Source organism: Panulirus ornatus, chromosome 11, assembly GCF_036320965.1.
Source record: "Panulirus ornatus isolate Po-2019 chromosome 11, ASM3632096v1, whole genome shotgun sequence".
NCBI lineage: Eukaryota > Metazoa > Arthropoda > Malacostraca > Decapoda > Palinuridae > Panulirus > Panulirus ornatus.
The window spans coordinates 54,137,293-54,160,831 of NC_092234.1; the positions used below are offsets into that span (position 1 = coordinate 54,137,293).

At 43.4% G+C, this 23,539-nt stretch overlaps 2 protein-coding genes across 2 annotated transcripts; one reads left to right on the forward strand and one right to left on the reverse strand.

The window, feature by feature from the left end:
* Positions 1-2,444: 2,444 nt before the first annotated feature.
* On the forward strand, positions 2,445-12,814 carry LOC139751544 (vitelline membrane outer layer protein 1-like). Its single transcript, XM_071667072.1, has 5 exons — positions 2,445-2,505; positions 4,333-4,469; positions 6,702-6,858; positions 8,642-8,827; positions 11,795-12,814. Exons 1-5 carry the CDS (start codon positions 2,463-2,465, stop codon positions 11,908-11,910), a joined length of 639 nt encoding a protein of 212 aa, XP_071523173.1. The 5' UTR covers positions 2,445-2,462; the 3' UTR covers positions 11,911-12,814.
* A 4,898-nt stretch (positions 12,815-17,712) lies between these two features.
* Positions 17,713-23,488, reverse strand: LOC139751545 (C-type lectin domain family 4 member E-like). The gene is made up of 4 exons (XM_071667073.1): positions 23,332-23,488; positions 20,629-20,808; positions 19,637-19,762; positions 17,713-18,237 (listed from the first exon to the last, which is right to left on the reverse strand). The coding sequence occupies exons 1-4, from the start codon at positions 23,372-23,374 to the stop codon at positions 18,110-18,112; spliced, it is 477 nt and encodes a 158-aa protein (XP_071523174.1). The 5' UTR covers positions 23,375-23,488; the 3' UTR covers positions 17,713-18,109.
* Positions 23,489-23,539: the final 51 nt, after the last annotated feature.

Below are 23,539 nucleotides of genomic sequence, written 5' to 3' on the forward strand. Positions count from 1 at the left end.
TGATAGTGTTTTATTGCTTCCTTGTTTATGGTATTTGAAAAGTGTCAACGAAAACGGTATCTGCATATGCAGTATATATATATATATATATATATATATATATATATATATATATATATATATATATATATATATATATATATATATATGTATGTGTGTGTGTGTGTGTGTGTTTGTTACATCTATCTTTAATGAAATTCCTTGTAATTTGTTCAGAACTTCTCGTTGTTGGTTCAGTCTCTTGTGGGAGACTGAAAGTCAGCTCTCCTAAGTTCATCTCACTTTAAAGATTCACAACAGTGAACAGACAAAAAAAAAAAAAACTCCCCAGAACCATTTTTGAGGAGGTGTTCTTCGTCGGTACTTCTGAAGAACCTTCAGTAGGCCTCAGACGTCCTCCACTGCCAAATAGAAGGAATGGCAATGGCATCTCCCTTTAGACGTCCATCGGCAAACTCCTACATATGCCAGATTGAAAACTAAGTCTAAGATATCTAGTCGCCCACGTCCCATCATTTACTGTTGCTATGTGGACGATATCTCCGTCGACGTCACGAATCTAGAACACTTGCAACACCCACAGAAGGCCTTGCGGGAGAACCCAAGGATACGTGCAGACTGAACGCTGAGAAAGGGAATCCGTTTCCTTGACGTTACACATCAGTGGTGACGACGGCACATTTTTGCCCTTCAATTTACAGAACGCCCGCTGATGTAGGCAGGTGTCTGAATGCCATCGAATGCCCCGACCGCTAAAAAGTGAGTGTTGTAGGGTTCTTTATATATTAGCAGAGCCTGTAAAGAACTGCTCATCCGGGAGAACCTCCTCCGGAACATCAATGACTGTATCCGATAGTTTAGCAGCGGATACACAACCGTGACGAAGAACAACACATGATAAGGAAGGACTTCGACACAGCCCTTCATAACTCGCAGTTCCAACGCCCTATAATGGAGGACTCGATATCTCCCGGCCTACAAAGATGACGAGCAGATGCTTCGTTAGATTATGGTTTAGATCGTCGCAAACGTCGACATTGAGGATAGAATGATTATGATCCATCTAAGAACATCACAGTCAGCCCACTCAACCTGTATGATCTGTAACTATTCCCTACCCGGATGAAGATTGTAGGCTTCACAACCTGGACCACACTGGTGTCACCACCCCTTCACTCTCCAGGAGACGAACAATGGAGCTTGGAGAGCAGAGCGGTGCTCCTAAGCAGCATAGTTCAGCAACACTCGAGGAATCTGACTTGAGACCACCTGACAGACAACACCGAAATCATAAAAATCCAGTCATGACGAAAGGGAACCAATGATCATGGAAACTTATTGCATGAATTCATGTATTACTCTCAGCCTTTACAGCCAACTCGCAGCTCCTAGTCAAGGATAGATAGAGCTGGTGGGACATAACTTGCAGCCAGTAGGAAGGTACCATTTCCCGGGCTTTCTACTTTTGTGTCCGTCCAACACAGCAAAATACCCGACCTTCGTATTATTCACTGTTCAACTAAAGCGATATAGACACCTCCACACTGCATCGTAGAGGATCAGAAGCTAACATATTTTCGCCCTAAGATGGGGAAAAGGATCCCGGAATATTGCAGTACGTTCGTTGTTGTGAACCTCTGACATGAAAGGAGCTAATGAGTGTTGACTTTCAGTCTCCTACAAGAGATTAAAACAATCATGATACTTACTTAAGTGTCAGCTAGGAAGCTCCTTAATTCTACATATTTTCTGGTCTGCAAAATATATATATATATATATATATATATATATATATATATATATATATATATATATATATATATATATATATATATATATATTTATTTATTTATTTACCTTGTAATCCACTGGGAAATGAAACACGATAAGATCCCAAGCGCACTTTCGTGTAATAATCACATCATCAGGGGAGAGACAAGAAAGAAACATAACAGTCAGTTGATATACAAGAAAGAGACGTAGCAAGGGCGCTAATTGGGGAAACAAGTGACTGTCCGAATGGACCCGACCTCCAATCAGGTAGTTACTTCTTTACCAAAGGTCCTCCCTGCCACGTCTCTTGTATATCAACTGACTGTTTTATTTCTTGTAACTCTCCTGATGATGTGATCATTACACGAAAGTGCACTTGGGATCTTATCGTGTTTCATTTCCCCGTGGATTACAAGGAATTTACTTGATCACACTCTCAATTGTAATCTTTATATATATATATATATATATATATATATATATATATATATATATATATATATATATATATATATATATATATATCAAAATGTTTATGTAGTCTTGGGAACGTGTGCAGGCAGACTGGTGGTGTGATAATGTGTTGTTCCCTGCAAGCTTCAGCCCCCCCACCTACCCCCCCCCCCACAGCAGAGTATATATGGGGGTGTGGCCACTCTCCCCCCAGTACAAACCCTTACATCATCGCCATGAGAGCCACCTGGAGACCAGCTGTCGTCCTCTGCCTCCTGGGTATGTTAGCGCTCACGTTCCTACAGAGGGAGGAAACTAACTTGTGTTGGTGTGTGTGTGTGTGTGTGTGTCTTTGTGGCAGTGTCTGGGTTATGTACGTATTGGTTAATGTACATGGATGAGCGTTTGTGCGCATGTGTGTGTGTGTGTGTGTGTCTGTGTGTGAGTGGGTATGTGAGTATATTTACATACTTCTTACGTACATAGCCAAATGACCATTGCCTAAACAGACAATTAGGAGCATAACGTCATTTATCCCGGGTGACTCATGACCTATTTACGACCTTGACCAAAGATATGCCTTTCTTGCCCCCGCAAAACCGAAGGTCGGGGATAAGACGCAGTTGTACGCGCCCCCGTCCTCCCCTTCCCCCCCATACATTACCTTCCCATCCTCCCATAACTACCCATTCCCAGTGATAGTCTTCCTAGTGGGTACTGAGGTGATGGTTCTTGTACCCACGCCCCTTTACCTCCTAACCTTGCACGAAGCTTAAAGAAAATTGATTGAGGGTGAGGAACTAGACCATACAGGTTATCAGTAAATATGATACAGTAGTTCAAACAAAGAGGCCATTACGACACATAAACGTTTCCTTGTGTGTGTGTGTGTGTGTTTGTGTGTGTGTGTGTGTGTGTGTGTGTGTGTGTGTGTGTTTCTGTTTACTATTTGTTTGTTTAAAGAGAGTTTTACACTTGTGTTTTCCCGTCTCTTAATCTTGTTTTTATGTACCATGTCTTTATTTCTATATGAATGTACACACACACACACACACACACACACACACACAAGTACCCATCTATCGACCAGCCCCAGAAAAGGATGAACACCTGGATTGGGTGTGAGGCGACTAACCACGCCCAGGATTCGAATTCAAACGAGTCCGACCTCAGGCTGGTCCGTGCTGGCTCATGGTCAGTAACGCTAACCATTACAGGAGTAGGACTGTGTGTGTGTGTGTGAGAGAGAGAGAGAGAGATTAGTGTTCGTAATGTTAATTGCATTAATGAAATATTAAGACCTGAATATCATGCGCAATAACTTACAAAAAGAAAAATTCTACAGAACTCCTGAATAATCTTCGTATAGTTAAATTTGTCAGCAGTTATTTCTGCGTGGAAAAGGTAGTCTTCTATACAGATACAAAACACCGTAGTATATACATACAGTGTCTTCGGACGCTGTACTATATATATATATATATATATATATACAATGTATTTGTTATAAGGTTTTTACTGCTAGTACGTCTTCTTCAGCCATTAACATGTCGCATGACTTGTTGATGAAAGTTGAACAAGCAGCACACAACATACGTTTGAAGATTAGAACACACGAATGACTCACGTCACGCTCACGAATGACTGGAGGTGCGTCCACGAAGTTAAGTAGGTTTACGGCCACTTCTTCGTTGTTATCTATGTGACTGTTGACTGCTACTACTACGACTCTCTCTCTCTCTCTCTCTCTCTCTCTCTCTCTCTCTCTCTCTCTCTCTCTCTCTCTCTCTCTCTCTCTAACTCGTATCTTTCTGACTCCATCTCTCAACAAAATACAGCTGTTTTCTTTCATCTTTATATATATATATATATATATATATATATATATATATATATATATATATATATATATATATATATATATATATATATATATATATATATATAACAATCCGACTTATATGTTGTCGACTCTGTCCCACTTATCACCCTCTCCCCTCCCACATGCCAACCACTCCCCTCCCTTTCCACAGGCCAAAAAAAACATCCCCTCCCCTCCCACATGCCGCCACCCACCCCTTGACGCTTGTCCTCTCCTTCCCCCAGGACTGGTGGCGGGGGACGAGGCCTCCCGGGACGACAGTCACGTGACCCTGGCGCTGGACTGGGCCATGAACTGGGGCGAGTGGGGACCCCAGGTCTACTGTCCCCTGGGCACCTTCGCCTACGCCTTCCAGCTCAAGGTGAGAAGAGGATGTAGAGGGGAAGGATGTTATATATATATATATATATATATATATATATATATATATATATATATATATATATATATATATATAAAGTGCAAATGAACGCGCATCCTTATAGAACATACAAACCTCCAACAGCCGCGATCGAACCCGGGACCCCTGTGCCGCAGGCGGGAATGCTACCGCTAGGCTATCCTAGCGTTAGCATTTCCGCCTGTGGTACAGGGGTCTCGGGTTCGATCCTGGCTGCTGGAGGTTTTTATGATATATATATATATATATATATATATATATATATATATATATATATATATATATATATATATGTATATATATATATGTGTGTGTGTCTGTCTGTCTGTCTGTCTGTCTGTCTGTCTGTCCGTCTATGTCTTTCTGTGTGTGTGTGTGTGTGTGTGTGTGTAATCATTCCAAGCGTTAGATAGGAAAATAGATACTGAGTAAAGGATGATTTGAGAATGTTTGCTGGTGTATGGCTGGCTCGAGTGGAGGAAAAGAACAAACAAAATAAAAAAAAAATCTGTCTTAAATCAAGAAGAAAAAGCTGAAAATAAAAATCTGACACATTATTACTAATATGAATTTTCTTATATTTTTTCCCCATACAGAAAACGGTCAATTTTAAGTCATTCACATGACGTTTATGTACACATGCTGGAGGAAAGAAAATGGAATGTAATCATAAGACTTAATGGCCCATGTCATTATGGCATTCTTACCCATATATCATTACCGGGAGACCGACCGTAACGTTACAACTGTTGACCAAAAAACGGGAAGAGATTATAATGGTATTAAGGAAAATACATGGCGGTACGACCCTTGAGCACGACGGTGCGACCCTTGAGCACGACGGTACGACCCTTGAGCACGACGGTACGACCCTTGAGCCCAAGGTACGACCCTTGAGTACGACAGTACGACCCTTGAGCACGACGGTATGAACCTTGAGCACGACGGTATGACCCTTGAGCCCAAGGTACGACCCTTGAGTGCGACAGTACGACCCTTGAGTACGACGGTACAACCGTTGAACATGGCGGTACGACCCTTGAGCACGACGATGCGGGTCTTGGAGCACGACGATACAATATCGTGTTCTGTGGTTCGGTCCGTGAGGGCCAGACCCAGCTGTCTCCACTCCCACAGATAAGGTCTTGCGTCGCTAGGTGATAAGGAGGACTGAACCCTCTTCTCCGTACACTCTCCTCCCGCAGCCCACGTACGGTGAGACGGTAGCCATGACACTGCCTTCGTTAAACAAACTCAGTGTCTTCATATGGTACCTGTTGAATCTTGTCGAAATCCCCACCTCTCGTTGATAAAGTGACCGAATCTTTGAAGTAAGCCAATTTATCTACTTTATCTTTTGTATGAGAAGAAGTCTGGAGGAATCAGGCGTCTCTTGGAATATGTATGTAAACGGAGAAGTTTATACTTCACAGTTTACAGAAGCCTGGAAGTAGATATGGAAGTTATGAATGTAGACAGGAGTCGAAACTTGTGGTATGAACGGAATCTTAACTGCCCAGAAGCGATTGATTCGAATATCTATGCATGACGTATAACTCCAAAGAGTTATTGTGTTTATATAATAACACAAGAAGCTGCTGAAGATTAAGAGTGATATTCGAACCGCTTTCTAAAGTATGATAATATTTTTCCAAGGAGTGTTAAGGCCAGACCACCTCGCTTGGACTTTGGGGTCTGTGTGGTCTGTGTAACTGCATTAGACCAGCCAGTGAACGCCATAATGGCCTAACCCAATTCCAGTTTAATCAACATATAGTACGAGAAATTCAATTAACTGTTTGTTGATGATCACTGCACAATTCAGGAGGATTATATGAGAAACAAAAGGGTTTCAATAAGTGTGTTGAATCCTTCTTAAAGAAGCCTTTTGGGAGACGTTATATCATATATTCCAAACTCCCGCTCACCAAAATGACATTATGTATTAACCTTCAGCAGATGGATAGACAGGCTTGAGATCAGACTACATTTAGCTGCTGACCTTGGAAAGGTAAACAGGTGTGTGTGTGTGTGTGTTTCTTAGGGTTCTTACCTCCCAACTAACTTCTCTATTCTCTATATGGATATTTCTTCAACCTTTAACCCTATCAGTTCTTACGCTGACGATTCCACTGTACGATCCTCAACTCTCCTCCTCCTCCTCCTCGTTCCAATACTCGATCTCCTTCCAAGGTCGAGTTGGAGGACGCTATCGACGACACGGCCATGAACGGCATCGAACTCTTCTGTCGCGACCCAGTGTTCGTCGGGCATGACGGGATTCCACCCAGGAAGAACGCGAGGGAGTTCACCATCACCTCCACCGTGCAGAGGTGGGGCGACTGGAGAGGTGAGGAGATGTTCAACTTGACGTAGGTCCTCCTGGAGTTCTGGCACCTGCATGACGGCGTCACCTTCTTCAGGAGGAGTTGGTTTGTTGTTGAGGTTAGACGCTGCTGCTGATGGGAGGAGTTTGTAAGATATTATTTCCGTTCTCTCGAAGGTTCAGAGAGCTGAGGGGGAACTGATCTTGAAATACTTGTGGGGAAATAGATCTTTGGGAGCGAGTGTGGTGTCTGCACCAACGCTCGTGGTACTACAGTACCAGACCATCATCATTCAGTATTTGGTTGAGCGTCGGTTATGTCGAAGTCCAGTGAAGAATTCATTCTGGATCTAAGGCTCGTCATTTTTACGTTTCTTCTGTGCCAAGTCTGAGGTGCCATCTAGCCAAATGTGGAACTTTTGACTGCAAATTTGTCACTGGATTTTATGATGCGTGTTGTCTACCCTTCTTCGATGGGCAGATGTGTCTTTGACATATATTCCTGGTGGGGAAGGGTCGAGACATCCCCCACACTTTCCGCATCATCTACCCCTAACTCTTAACAACCCAAGGAGGCGTCTTGAAAGCCGAAGAGGGATAGTGAAACATGAGGGAGCGTTCTGGAACCTCAGGAGGCGGGAATCGGGTCGGTACCTTTAAGGAGGGAAAGGAGGCGGAGCCTAGAACAGAGAGGTGCCTGTGAAATCTAGATTTCAACTTCCGTAAAGGTTTGATGACATACTTAGACAGATAGATGTATAGTATAGGTAAATAGATAGTGACATTTATACCCACTACGTCCATTTGTAGTAAGATGGAGTTAATCGCAGGACATACCAGGAGATTCTGCAGCGCTGGAAGACGGGGAAGTGGGGTATAGTCTGCAGGTCTTTTGGACATAAGATGAACTTCCACATTGTCTGAACACTTCACCGAACGACCTAAGGTGGTGACGATGTGGAACGCCTTACTAGGGAAGTTTGACCCAAACGGGGCAAGGGTCAGGGATGATGTCGGCTCCCAAGTCTCTCTTACACACATAAACCTGAAACATTTCCAGCTATATGAGGACTTCTTTTACTTCGTCACAATCTAATAATCTTATATATTAGATTGGGTTGAGTTTCACACGGTCGGGGTTGGCTTGCAGTGTGTTCATTACGTCGTCGTATTTGGCACTCGGGTTATAAAAAAGGAGTTCAGACAGCAATAGACCACTGGGTTCTCTTGTGGCTGTTCGTGATAGTGGAAGATGTCAGAAACTCACAGATTTGTGAGGTAAATTATCACACCAATGGAAACTACACTACGTGTCTTCGAGACGCTGTTACATCTTGTCATATCCGTAAGAATTTAAGGCTTAATATGAGTAAAGTTGGCTGAATTTTGTGTGGGTTGGTTGTAAGCAGGAGTATCGTCATTTTGGTTCAGTTACTGTTTGGTTGAAGTCTATTTTGCATGGAGGTAACCTCATACCAGCAGGAGTATAAGCTTTGTATCTTTTTCAATAATATCTACCTAGATCTACCTTTGTATGATTTTCAAATATACCAAATACTGACTTTGAGCTATGACTGGTACATCAATATTCAACTGTTAACATAATGAACTTTAGATACGTCAGGTTCATAATAGAGACTTTGTTATTGTCTGAAAATTCTCACATATACTTCGATATGTTCACTGTACATTCATGGAAGCTCATGATCCTCCAGTATCTATGGAACTCTTGAACACTCAGCTCCTCCATTTTACCTCACAGTTTTAGTCACGAGAGACTCTCCCTCACACCCCGTCCTCCTCACAGGCAAGCGCGAGTGCGACGAAGGTTACCTCACAGGCTTGAGGATGAAGAGTGAGGAGGACCAAGGCTTCTTCATCGACGACACGGCCGCCAACGACCTGGAGATGCAGTGTGACTGGTCCACAACCACTCTGAACGGAGGTGGCGACAGCTGGGGCCGCTGGAGTAACTGGGTCTCCTGCCCTCACGGTAGGTCTTCATGACCGGAGGATGAACTCACGTCTCCTGCAGGGCGAGCCGCTCACTCGCGCCTCTCATAAAGCTCTTTACGTGGTCGAGACAAAGTCGCCTCGTCACTTGTATTTTTGGCCTTCGACAAAGCTATCCAGTTCATGCAGTCACTGATGCTCATGTGAGGAAGCCTTTGCGTGCTTAACGGGAGGAGATTCAATTCTATTGCTCTCGATCAGGGAGTTACACGAGTTTAAATGAAGTGGTATTGGTACAGTCCATACAATGGTCATCTACTTCTATCATGTATAATCAAGGGATTGCGAACGTGTACTCACATCACACAATATTTGTGGTGTTTTGTTCCGACGGAAAGATCCTTACAACTGTCAGTCCTGCGTATGTAACACATATTACGATCGCCACAAGGTACGTTGTAAGTACAACCGGTTGTATTGTGTGGTGTTTTGTTTTGATATAACTGGCACTGCTGATGGCTACGCACACATATGCGGCTTTGAATAGATGGAGGAACTAGGGTGAGGTCATCACAAAAAAGGACAAGAACTTAAAAAAGAAAAAAAAGAAATTTTTTAGTATCGTGAGGAAGCTTGGGGGTTGATTTTGACTCATCATTTCATTCCCAGATTAAATAGATTTCTCAGTGAAAGATCTACGATAGTCTCACTTTAACCCAGTGTCATATATATGTATCATCAAACGCCATCAGCTATGAATTCAGGGACGACCTAAACTCACAGCACGTCGGGACATCGATAAAAACAATAATTGTTTAACTCTCTCATGTGCGGAATAGTAATGAATAGATGAACAAACATTTGGTAGGGTTTTCCGTAAATGAAACAGTTTGTCGACTCTGTGAATCATGCAATCTGAGAGGCATGTCTAAATGCAGTCACTATCTAATCTCATACTAAATATTCTGGACGCTACTACGTCAGTAGAGTGTAGACGTGGTTCTGAAGTAGAGTGTAGACATGGTCCTGAAGTAGAGTGTAGACATGGTTCTGAAGTAGAGTGTAGACATTGTTCTGAAGTAGAGTGTAGACATGGTTCTGAAGTAGAGTGTAGACGTGGTTCTGAAGTAGAGTGTAGACATTGTTCTGAAGTAGAGTGTAGACATGGTTCTGAAGTAGAGTGTAGACGTGGTTCTGAAGTAGAGTGTAGACATTGTTCTGAAGTAGAGTGTAGACATGGTCCTGAAGTAGAGTGTAGACGTGGTTCTGAAGTAGAGTGTAGACATTGTTCTGAAGTAGAGTGTAGACATGGTTCTGAAGTAGAGTGTAGACATGGTTCTGAAGTAGAGTGTAGACATGGTTCTGAAGTAGAGTGTAGACATGGTTCACCCATCACCACACCAACTGGAGAGAATGAGTCACCCATCACCGTACCAACTGGGGAGAATGGGTCACCCATCACCATACCAACTAGGGAGAATGGGTCACCCATCAACACACCAACTGGGGAGAATGGGTCACTCATCACCACACCAACTGGGGAGAATGGGTCACCCATCACCACACCAACTGGGGAGAATGGGTCACCCATCACCATACCAACTGGGGAGAATGGGTCACCCATCACCATACCAACTGGGGAGAATGGGTCACCCATCACCATACCAACTGGGGAGAATGGGTCACCCATCACCACACCAACTGGGGAGAATGGGTCACCCATCACCATACCAACTAGGGAGAATGGGTCACCCATCAACACACCAACTGGGGAGAATGGGTCACCCATCACCATACCAGCTGGGGAGAATGGGTCACCCATCACCATACCAACTAGGGAGAATGGGTCACCCATCAACACACCAACTGGGGAGAATGGGTCACCCATCACCATACCAGCTGGGGAGAATGGGTCACCCATCACCATACCACACTTTTCAGCATAATGATATCATCTCATTAAACATACAAATACATGTGACCTGAACATTAGTGAAGGACTGGATAAGCCTGATTGCTTTGTCATAGGCATAATCTGTAAACACCTGATTTTGCTTTGACCGCGTGAACAATTTGGTGACAGACGCGTAGAACGCGCGGCCTAACACGTAACAACAGGGAGTGAGCGGAGTTTCTCTCTATAGTTGTACACTGAACTTTTGACTTGCTACTCTGGTCTCTGCCTGAAGATATGATACTGTACGCAAGCGCTTGGTATATATATATATATATATATATATATATATATATATATATATATATATATATATATATATATATTCCCTGGGGATAGGGGAGAAAGAATACTTCCCACGTATTCCCTGCGTGTCGTAGAAGGCGACTAAAAGGGAAGGGAGCGGGGGGCTGGAAATCCTCCCCTCTCGTTTTTTTTTTTTTCTTTTTTCAATTTTCCAAAAGAAGGAACAGAGAAGAGGTCCAGGTGAGGATATTTCCTCAAAGGCCCAGTCCTCTGTTCTTAACGCTACCTCGCTATCGCGGGAAATAGCGAATAGTATGAAAAAAAAAAAAAAAAAAAAAAAAATATATATATATATATATATATATATATATATATATATATATATATATATATATATATATATATACATACATATATATATACATACATATATATATATATATGTATATACACACACACATATATATATATATATATATATATATATATATATATATATTTTCTTTTCTTTCTTTTAAACTATTAGCCATTTCCCGCGTTAGCGAGGTAGCGTTAAGAACAGAGGACTGGGCCTTTTTTGGAATATCCTCACCTGGCCCCCTCTGTTCCTTCTTTTGGAAAAAAAAAAAAAAAAAAAAAGAGAGGGGAGGATTTCCAGCCCCCCGCTCCCTCCCCTTTTAGTCGCCTTCTACGACACGCAGGGAATACGTGGGAAGTATTCTTAATCCCCTATCCCCAGGGATAATATATATATATATATATATATATATATATATATATTGATCAGAGAACTTGATGTCTTTACAGGCTGGGTCATCTGTGGTATAGAGACGCGGGTGGAGGCAGACTCCGCCACAGACGACACGGCTTTGAACAACGTCAGAATGTTCTGTTGTAATATGAACGTGACCGCGCCACCCTAAGTGTGAGAAGGAGACTTCCCTAATGGTTCCCTAGTGGTGTGACACGCCTCTTAGCCGTCACCACTAGAGTGGATATGACTTGGAATCATGACTGTCCCTGAGTATGGAAAGGGTTCTTGATGTTCTATTGTACTATGGAACGACTTGTAACGCCTCCTTTTCAACAGAAGGAGAATTTCTCTATGGCGTGAGAGGTTTTCAGTCCCTTGCTCTTTGAAAGGGTGAGGGGCTTTATGTTTTTTCCCCTAGTGTGAAGGCCTGTCTGTTATCCCTTTCATGTGAGGGGCTTTCTATTGTCCCCAAGTGTGAGAGGCTTTCTGTTGTTCCCTTGTGAAAGAGCCTTTCACCCCCGTTGTAAGAGCCTTTCACCCCTGCCGCCCCTGGTGTAAGAGCCTTTCACCCTTGCCACCCCTGGTGTAAGAGCCTTTCACCCTTGCCACCCCTGGTGAAAGAGCCTTTCACCCCTGGTGTAAGAGCCTTTCACCCCTGGTGTAAGAGCCTTTCACCCTTGCCACCCCTGGTGAAAGAGCCTTTCACCCCTGGTGTAAGAGCCTTTCACCCCTGCCACCCCTGGTGTAAGAGCCTTTTACCCCTCCCGCTTCAAGTGTACGATCCTATTGCTCCTATCGCCCTTAGTAACTAGTTTGGAAAGCCATCCACCTGTCACCCCACACATCCCACATTTTGCTCTGTGACTACTATTAACCAATAGACACAAGCCCACGTGACTTAGTACCATTGAAATATTAACAAAATATATAACAACACATGAAAGGATATCTATTTAAAAGAGGTTGGTTATCTTTAGTATTGCATTATTATTGTTTCCACATTTTCTTTGGATCATTTGTAGCTTTCTGTGTAGCTTTGTGACCTATGAGCAATACACCGTTGAAACTTATAATGATGTTAGATTATTCAAAAAAAAAAGTCCAGTATATGGCTTAGGTAAGTATCCCCTTTGTGGAACGCTGGCTAACGTTTTCTGTGAGGCAGTGAAGCCTCTTGGGGTCACACACAAGGGAGTGGAAGACACGAAGAAAATGGAATAACTGCTGGGAAGTAACCGCTGTTACCACCTTCGCATTACATTAGCCATGTTAGTGTGGGTACTATGTATCGTCTGTTGTGTTATGGCAGTATAAAGGATTGATTGTTGACAGTCTTCATCGAGGAGATGAAACTGATTATGTTATATGGATTCAGAGATGAACAGCTGCTCTGGTGCCATCATCACATAGTTCCATACATTTGCCATGTACGGTAAAGAACAGGAATTAATAGGTACGATCAACTGAAAAACTACTTTTGCCTCGGGTTCAATAGACTTCTTAACGAGCGATGGCATTCCACTTGTTCCAGTATGATTCGTACACCTGATTATATATTGAACTTCTTGTAACATCTTAAAATCTCTTCTTAATGCCATAATCTTGGATTTAACTCTTTGAAGTGAGATTAAAGATTGTTTGTTACCTGCAACAGAAAAAAAACAAGTGTAATCTCGTATTTAGGTAATGATTTTAAGCTGTATTTGCACTACACTTCATGTCTGGAAAGAAATTTAGAAAGTATTATGTGGGTATGGAAGAAAAAGTTAAGAAAGTAAAAGCATTGGTTGATAATGTTATATATTCATTTTGCTAAGGGAATCATTTTAATAGGTATATGAGAGCAGACTAATGATCAGGACATGATATATATTACTCAAGAAGGAATAATGCAAGCATTGCATGATTGTTTTTCTTGTGATTTACAGGATTTTTGATCGTGAATGACCATATATTTTCAACATATGCGACCAGAATGGAAACATGTGTAACTGAATCATTCTCGTGATCGGATTTAGCTGTAGCGACCATTCTATATATCAATGAGCACCTACAGAAAATGGGAAACAGATGAAGATAAAGAGAACTCACATGAAACGCCAATGAAATGATAACACTGAAATAAGATTTTTCCATATTCTTTATTGTATATTTCATATTATTTCAATCATATATTCCTTGTTTTCTTCAACACAAGTGATACATATTCAAGTTTAGTTTACCTCGCATAGTAATAACATCTACTTGCAGATCACCTCACCACCACCAACAAATGCAACTTGACCAAACACGTCCTGAAATAACCCAACAAGCACTGTACACCCGCCCTCCCAACTCAGTCTTTCATTCCAGCCCACAAGACACACATACACCCGCCCATTGGAAATCACACTCCCCAGACACATACGAATCCTACTCCTCCGTCTACGCTCTGGACGCCACTACGAACACCGTCTCATTGTATCTCACGACCCACCTCGCCCACGACGCAACGATCATAAGGAAGACTATGAGCGCTTACTATCCAATTGCCCTACACTCTCTCTCTCTCTCTCTCTCTCTCTCTCTCTCTCTCTCTCTCTCTCTCTCTCTCTCTCTCTCTCTCTGCGCATCGACGCACACACACACACACGCATCACAACATTTCATATCCTATGGTCCCGACTGGTGGACGTGGCCAGCTTCCTGAGTGCTGCAGGAACATCCACGCTCAGAATTTCGTAGAGTTAACTCGCGGTGAAGAGGGTGGACAGCCCATTGCACCCTTTCTGGACGGTTGGTCACAACGCCGAACCACCACCTCCCCCCCCCCCCCGACACACACACACACACACACACACACACACACACACACACACACAGTGAAACTGACAATGAAGCAGTGTCGTTTTCGAAAGAGGCCTCGTTAAAAAGAGATGAGAAGGATATTGATATGAATATCGTCCAGCGTTACTGCTTATGTATGATGAATAACATGCCAGTATTCTGTTTACGTGAATGACAAAGCCATGGTGATGGGAGTATCCATGTGAATATCATAGTACAATGAGGGTATTGGTTACGAATGAACCCTTATGAGAGAAGTGCCTGAACAGGGCTCGTATATCAAGTCTTTAGTTTACCAGTACTTTTAAGTTTTTCCGTATATACTCTAGAATAGACCACATGCATAGTGAGAATGGATGTATAGTCTTTCAATTACCATCACCAACACCTGAAGCATACGTCAAAGAATATTTAGTTGGTGGCTGTAGCTTACGTTGACGGCCTTAACGACCGTGGTACTTGATAGACCTAATGGTCAAACGACCAACTAATCAACTCGAGGTAATACCTATGTCTGTGTGTGAGTCATGTCTTCGTAAAATGAATGAAATATGTCGGGGGAATAACATTGCTTCGTGTGACCGGTTATGTTCATCTTCTGTAATCTTTAGACACACACTGAAACACCCCGACGCACTTGGGTTGTTTGAATATCCCTGTGTGTGTGTGTGTGTGTGTTCGTACCGAGGTGGCGTTGTCACCCGTCGCTAGTAAGAGTCATCAGAAGTTCCATCCAACGCAGATGACTCGGAGAGTCACACACACACACGAGAGAGAGAGAGAGAGAGAGAGAGAGAGAGAGAGAGAGAGAGAGAGAGCCTGGCGCTGACAAGATCAACACCGTGATGAAGTCGATTTGAAAATAGGCGGAGAACAGTGGACTTCAGACTACCGTGAGTTATATAAGTGAATGTGAGAGGGAGTGAGACATGGGGGGGAGGGGGCATTGGTGACTGATAAATAGCGATTGAAGCACCTGCATCAAAGTTTATCAGCAACCAAATTTAGCGTCCCTGTTTGTTTGTAGTGATGTATGGGTAAACGCTAAGTTTTCATGACGACGAAATGAGTAATATATCTTGAAATATTATCATTGTCGTAACCACATTGTCTGGTTGAATATATTGGTGTAGATTATGTAGAAAGGTTATGAAATTAGGCATATAACTCTTTGAATATGATTACAAGTGCAAATTTGTAATCTAGGCAAGCTAGAGTGTTGAATTCCCTTGTGAATTTGGTCGTGTGTTGTAGTCTGTTGGTATAGAAAACGCTAGCCCCTCAGACAACCACCCTGGCTGACTGCGCGCCAGTTATTGCAGCGACAGAGGCACTGGTCCCCCACTCTCACACCAACGCGGTGGCCAAGTGAGACAACTACCTGTTAACTGTCACGGGGAAGATTTTCATGACAACAGAATTATCACCACAACATCCGCGAGGAAGGAGAGCGCCTCGGAGAACACCACACAGATCAGGGAGGTCGGTCAACCTCTGCTCAACCCTGGTCTCGTGTAAACTCTCGATGTGAAGTGAATGATTTGGTTACTTCAAACACCTATGTAGAACGTCATGGTTATGGTCGTTAGAAAAGCGTGCGGATAAGATGTATAAATCACAAATGATATAAATCTTGCAGGATCTTCACACACACACACCCCGAGCCAGGAGACGCATTCAGGTCGCGTTTCCCGGGCAACATCTGGGGTTAACGTGACGTGATAAAGCCAGGCTGGGTGACGTTTTCAACACTGAGGATCGCCTCAGTGCAGTGAGGTATATCCAACGACTCGAGGAACGTTTCTTGCCGTCTCTGCTGGCGAGGGGATATCCCTATCCCAGCTGAACCTGTCTATTTTAATTCGGGACAAGCGCCCCGTCCACACCGCTCGTGTCGTCTAGCGATGGTTCGAAGAACAGGACACTTCTCAACTCCTGGACTGGCCCAGCAAAGAAGTGGATCTAAACATCATGGAAGACATCTGGGTTGAAATGGTGACCACGTACTGTAATCCTTTTGCGCTACCGCTCGCAGGATGAGCATGAGGGGTGTACAATAAACTTGCCGGAGTTACCGGTACAAATCAAATCGCTTGCCGTCCAGAAGACGAGAGGATTAGCAATAAGCTCCTGTGCCACGTCCAGTGGGAACTCTGGTGGCGTAGGCCTGAGTCTGTTCGTAACGTTAACTCCTCTGGCACAGAGAAGTTGAGGCGGTAATTGAGTAACTGGTAGGGAGAGAGAGGAAAGCTGGACGGAGGTCTCAATATGTGGAAATTCAATTTCATTTGTCTTTGTATAGTGATAAGGTTTACCATCGCTACATAACCGTTGGTAACCAATAATACGCAGAATATAATTCATACACAATATGTCGCGGAAACTATACCATGTGTTGTATATGTGATATGATGTACTCTTGTGGGGTAGTATCTTTCATGCCCTGTTGTGAGTTACAAGTCGGACTGGAACTCACACTAACGCTTATGTTAGCCTTTTCAGCAGCAGGGAATAATGAACCGGTGACCATGATTACAGTATAATTATATCGGTTAATTAAGTTTAGTTATACCCATATTAATTTTTGTTCTGTAAAAACCAATAAATTTGTAACAGCAGAGGAATGTGGTGAAGATAAGTGCCTCATGTCGTCTCAACATATAGACAATTGAAACAGACTGATGCATATTGTACTCGAATGAACACAGATGAAACTTTAGGACAAATACGTTATAATCATATAACATATTAATATATTGATGGTTTTGTTTAATCGTATAAAAGTAAAACAGGATTGATCCACTGACGGTACATTAAGGTGAGCAGGTGATCAACTATCAAATCGCTTACAGTACTGTGATACAAATCAATTATGCTGATTGATTCGTATCCGATTTTGCCCATTGTATTCAGATAATTGTATGTGTCCTGCTATCACTATGGTTTTGTTCTCATTAGCAGGATTAGTAACACCGTTTCACCATGATTGAGCGGTAATGCTGATCATTATTCATATTAATCTCTGAACTGATGATTCTGTGTTCGAATCCTTCTGTTCTGTTGACAGCTTCCACTCCCTGTGTTGGTGGCAAGATTCGGTACATCATACAAGACAAAGATAATAAGGATATAATCAAACATGATAAACTGGTAATATGATTTTAATGTGATCATTAACACCCGTTTATGATTCCATACAACCAGTTACGCCAAAAACAAAAGCTTTGGTGCAAATGGCAACTCACACAACGGGGCGGGAATGACACTGCTCCTAACCCTCCTCCCCCAGCTCAACAACCACACACGACAACGTGAATGAATTATAAACTGATATATACATAAATATTTATTTACCTCACCCATTGTGTATGTACACATCATACTGGGTGTATTACTAATAACCAATGATCATTCAGCAATGATAAAACTGTATCACTTTTGTCAACCCAAATGGAATCCAATTTCTACGTGGTGTTTGATACCCTTCCTCCAGCTTTGGCGTATCTATTATCTGTGCCAGGTTTGGCGCTGCCCCGCCCAGACTAGAGGGGCTTCATGCAGATAGGGTGGAAGCCCTTGGTGCAGGAGGCGTCGTTGAAGTAGTACTTGCGACCGCTGTCCAACGCCAGGCAGTTCTCGTCCGTGCCGCCAGAGGGCTCGTGGTTGTACCCTTCAGGAGAGAGAAACAAGAAAGCAAGCGTTATTGACACATACACACGCACATATACACACACGTAGTATATACATATACCCATATATGAAATCGATGTAAGCCATTCATTGCTTGGGTAGGCAGGAGGCGACCAGATGTAAGGTGACGTATGACTTCACGGACCACGGAAGTTGGTCTAAGGGAGGCGATTGGTTCCGCCACGACCAATTGGACATGTTTACACTGTTGGTGTTCATATGATCCGGGGTGGGGTGGGGGAAGGGGTGATTCCTGGCCACGCAGCGGTGGTGGATGGTATATACCGATATCGTATGTACCATACGTGAATTAGGGATTTGAACTTGACCATATTTTGCCTCTGATTTCGAGTGAGTTGCGGCCAAGTGGAAGCGAGTTTTACCCATGACTCGCTAGGTGGTATGAGGTGACGTGGAGCATGGAATACGATGGTCCGGGTTGGGTAACTTTTCTCCCTCTAAAGACGAGCGGATATTACCGCTGGCTTTCGTCGGTGTTGGATGGTTTATATATATACATACTTTTACAAATCTTCACCCTCGCCTCCACAAAATACTGATCAGACATCCCACCAGCTGTCCCTTTCAGCTCATCAACATTTAAAAGTCTTTCTGTTACACGCCTATCGATTAATATGTATTTCAGTAATGCCTAATGACCATCTCTCCTATTCACAGGTGTATACTTGTATATGTCACTCTTTTTAATCCAGGTATTCTTAGTCGCCCGTCCTTTTCCCGCACACCACTCGACAAGCTGCTCACCATTTCCATTCATAATACTGAATACCCCCAGGCCTTCCTAGTTATACCCTCAACTGCCACATTACTTACCTTCGCCTTCCAATCATTCTTCACTGATATTTGGTGTCTTACATCAAAACTGCTGAAACATTCACCCGCCTTTTCCAAACTCTCATGATGTTTCTTCTTATAACCATGTCGATAAGCACTTTCACATACTGCCACAACTCCTGCTTCAGGAGTAGTGCTGTTCACCAACCCTTGACTTTATTCCTTAGACATTTCCCAAATATTCTTCCCCTTTTACCCTTGAGCTTTCTTTCACTCGGAGCCAAAACATCCAAGTTTCTTTCCTCCCTTCATAGCCCCTTCTTCTGTTCCGTTATTTAAGATATTTAAGTAGAAGAAAGGGAGGGTTTCCAGCCCTTCTTCCCCTACCCTCTACAACACTCTGGGATATATATATATATATATATATATATATATATATATATATATATATATATATATATATATATATATATATATAATATATACTCTAGCCTAAACCAGGTACACATTTTATCAGCCAATTCACAGGGTAGGTTGAAGAGCTGGGTTGACTCCATGTGTACCGAACGTGCACAGTAACTTACCGAAGAGGCCAGAGTGGAGGGCCCAGAAGGGCGTACCCTTCTCCACCCTAGTTTCGTCCATGACCCATATCCAGTCGTCCTCGACGGTCTCGTCCGTCGCTCCAACCCAGAATGACCCCGAGAGACCTGGCAAGGCGAGACACGTATAGGGTTAACTTGGTATAGGTTCTCCAGGAGGTTTCAGGGTTCGATTAGTGACTAGGCTGAATCATGATTCACTCTGAGGGTTCAAACCGAATCGTTTAGATCTCTGGAGTTCGCTGTGAGTGACCAGACTGATTCATTGAGGGCTGTGGGGTTTGATTAGTGACCAGACTGAATCATAGAGGCTTCTGTGTTTCACTCTTTGATGAGACTGAATCATGGAGGCTTCTAGGACTCATTCTGAATGTTCTGATTGAATCGCAAGGAGCTCCGGGGTTCATTCAGAATGAAAACACCGAATCCTACGTCGGCAGTGAGGGTAGAGGTCCTATATATATTAGACGGAATGAAATATGAAGCGAATTACGTACCTCGTTAATCCAAAACCTCCAAAAGGTGATTCGATTACGTATCCAGTAAGGATGAATGTATGGTTTTATGACCAAGCTGAGATATGTCATTACGTAGCTTATCTACACTGAATGAATTGTATGAAACACTGACATGAGTCATTTCATTTCATAGTGTGTGTGTATGTGTGTGTGTGTGTGTGTGTGTAGAATTTCAGGTTCTGTTGTTTATTACCAAGTCCTGCACTAGTTTACCAAGTCATGTGATTAGATTACGCGGCTTCTGTATTGGTCAACCAGGTTCTGTGGTAGTTCATCAGGTCCTCCACCATCTGGTCTAGTCCTAACTAACCTCACAAGTCCTGTGGTAGTCTACCAGGTCACGTTTTACCATACTAACTCCTATGGTAGATTCCCCAAGTCCTTTTCTAACCTACCAGATCCTCAGGTCGTCTCCCAGGCCACGTGATGAGTTTCCGAGGACCTCCTCTTACTCACCATAGGTTTTGATGTACTCGTACATGTCCCTGTGGGAGTTGGCACAGCAGACCTTGGCCAGGTCGGCCCCCATGTCCTGGCAGAAGGCGCGAGCGTCGTGCCAGGACATTGATACCGTCTGGTAGAAGGCGAAGCAGCTGCCTTGGATCTCCTCCCAGCCAACTTCACATCCCTGGGAACCTGGAGTGGAAGGAGTGGGTGAGGACTACCGACTTGTGGAGTGGCTGAGAGACGCGTGTTGAGTATGTGTATGTAGATGAATAATAGATAGATGAAATATACATTTGAGGTATTACAGTGTTGGAGGAGGGTTCATAGTAGTGGTAATTGATAAATTAATCGCAAAAGAGTATAAGGTCAAGGTAGAGCTGGATGCTTCTACGCTTTGTGTAAGCACATGAGGAGTGAGGTATGTCTACATGGTACAGGAAGTTTTACAGAGCAAAATTTCATGGTTTATACATTTTAGTGGTGAAGTAAAGTTACATATTGGCTGAACTGCAGCAGTGTTGTATGAACATGCATTAAGTGATCAATGGTGAACAATACGTTATGAATATTTTCACGTTCGTTGCGTTACAGTAATACAGCAGTTGTCATACACGTCACTTTGGAACTAAGCTGTTTGCTGATTTAGCTGTTCACTTGTTCGTGGATGGATTCTGACACTTACAATAGAAGTTATAGCACAGTTGTGGCGTCTGTCTATACGAGCACTGGTTAATACAAAGTGACGCTGGTGACGGGGTGACATGGTGACGGACGCTGGTGGTCATGGTGACGGAGTCTCATGGTGACGGAGGTTCGTGGTGACGGACGCTGGTGGTCATGGTGACGGAGTCTCATGGTGACGGAGGTTCGTGGTGACGGACGCTGGTGGTCATGGTGACGGAGTCTCATGGTGACGGAGGTTCGTGGTGACGGACGCTGGTGGTCATGGTGACGGAGTCTCATGGTGACGGGGGGGGGGGGGGGGGGGTGTCGTAGTACTGGTGCTGGGGTCTGTTAGTGTCGTGGTGATCGCCCCTCTGACCCTCGAGGAGGGTCTTATTGAGTCGCTGGTTCACCGGAGGGAGGGAGGTAGGCAGGCAGGGTGGGAGGGAGGGAGGGAGGCAGGATGGGAGGGAGGGAAGGAGGCAGGGAGGGAGGCAGGGAAGGAGGGAGGGAGGCAGGGAGGGAGGCAGGGAGGCAGTATGTATCTGTTGGTGTCGAGGGGTTGACACTGGGGCGACCACATAGGCCTCGCGAGAGAGAGAGAGAGAGAGACTCGCACTGAGGCACGTAGTTTAATTCACTGAAGCTAGAGAGTCCTGTGTGAAGTTGGTTGGTCCAATCAGGTGTAATCTAAGTATTCCTCTGGAGAGGGAGAAGGTAGGTCAGGTCGACAGTTGACTTTGTGGAGGCCCTAAAGCGCCACTTGACACACGTATGACCCGATCGAGGGTTGGACGATGTGTGTGTGTGAGAAAGAGAGAGACAAAGAGAGAGAGGAGTCTTACATGGCGTGGTTATGAGTGATAGCAAGTCTGTCAGGAGAGGAGAGATGGATAATGAGACTGTGGTCAGGTCAGAGGCATAGACGGATCATACACAAGCGTCGTACCGTCGTGCTCCAAGGGTCGTACCATCGTGGCCAAGAGTCGTGTTATCGTGCTCATGGGTCGTACCGTCGTGTTCTAAGATGACATCTGACGTCACGTCTCGCTATGATCCTATAAACGTGTTTAACATACATGTGGAAGTTGCAGATGGCGTAAGGAAAGCATCATTATTATGTAATAATCTTGCTCCTTTAGTGTCAGTACTTCCCAGTTGCCTAACTGATGGTGATAAACATTGATTCTGCTTCAGATAAATGAAGAATCTTCGTACGATTCGCTGATTCGGTTCACCACAGCGTCACTTCGGACGGTACACAATTCTCTTCTTATTTCTAAACTTCGTAGAGTCGCACATCAGCTGAAGATCAGACATTTTCGAGGTTTTATTTATACGTAATATTTTCCTTAATTTCAAATGTAATCATCAATACAAGTGCATCTTCAAATCTAAAAATCGTTGTGGCAAAATCTTTGTAAATATCATCTGACTGACTGCTAGTGGACCTTGGATAAGGTCAACCTTCAGCACGATAGTAAAAGTAACACTTGGAGTGTTACTGGAGCTGGGAATGTCACGGTTATGAAGAGAATGTTACTACGATTATCAAGCGGATGTTACTGGCTACGCTCGTCTGTCTCGCAGTACAATCGTTAATACTCGTTGACATTATCACAGACATAATGATTCATGACCTTTAATCACCTTATTATTAGGATGAAGCAAAGAAATACGAAAATATTAAAGTTCATGAACATGTAGTTGACCTGGTATGGTACACAGCTACCAAGCTTCAGCTGAGTCAAACGAGATGAAAATAAGAATGTTGCACATCATGAAGATTGTTGGAAAGAAAGAAAGAAGGAGAAAGAAGAGGACACATGGGACGAACAAACATGTTTCCATCTACACAAGAAGAGAAATACATTTACCACTTTCAGAACTCAGGACATCTGTCCTTATATATAGCTGGTTAGATGTTTGTGTGTGTATATGTGCTATATTTTATTTCTTTTATGAACCTTGATATATATATGAAGCTGCCGTCCTCTGCAGAAGATTTAAGAATGATAATCTATTAGAAACAAGCTGTGCCAAGCTTACCTGCCACCAGAACGGCGACTATAAGACAAGCTAAACCTTTCATGCTGGTGTTCAAACTCTCGTCACGTTGCTCCTCTGGTTCCAAGTGTCTCCCGGAGCCTCGTGTCTCTTTTATGTGACACTGGGAGCTGCGCCAGGTGTCTACTGTTATATATGTACCCCTACAGCCGTGACCTTATCTCTAGTCGCTGTACCCACTACAGAAGAA

Excerpts from the sequence above, each read along its gene's own strand:
- LOC139751544 (XM_071667072.1), top strand. The coding sequence starts at position 2,463 with ATGAGAGCCACCTGGAGACCAGCTGTCGTCCTCTGCCTCCTGG. Across the intron at positions 2,506-4,332 it reads TGTCGTCCTCTGCCTCCTGG|GACTGGTGGCGGGGGACGAG; the intron begins GTATGTTAGCGC and ends TCCTTCCCCCAG. Across the intron at positions 6,859-8,641 it reads GAGGTGGGGCGACTGGAGAG|GCAAGCGCGAGTGCGACGAA; the intron begins GTGAGGAGATGT and ends TCCTCCTCACAG.
- LOC139751545 (XM_071667073.1), bottom strand. The coding sequence starts at position 23,374 with ATGAAAGGTTTAGCTTGTCTTATAGTCGCCGTTCTGGTGGCAG. Across the intron at positions 19,763-20,628 it reads CGAGTACATCAAAACCTATG|GTCTCTCGGGGTCATTCTGG; the intron begins GTGAGTAAGAGG and ends TCGCCTTGCCAG. Across the intron at positions 18,238-19,636 it reads CCTCCACTCTGGCCTCTTCG|GGTACAACCACGAGCCCTCT; the intron begins GTAAGTTACTGT and ends TCTCTCCTGAAG.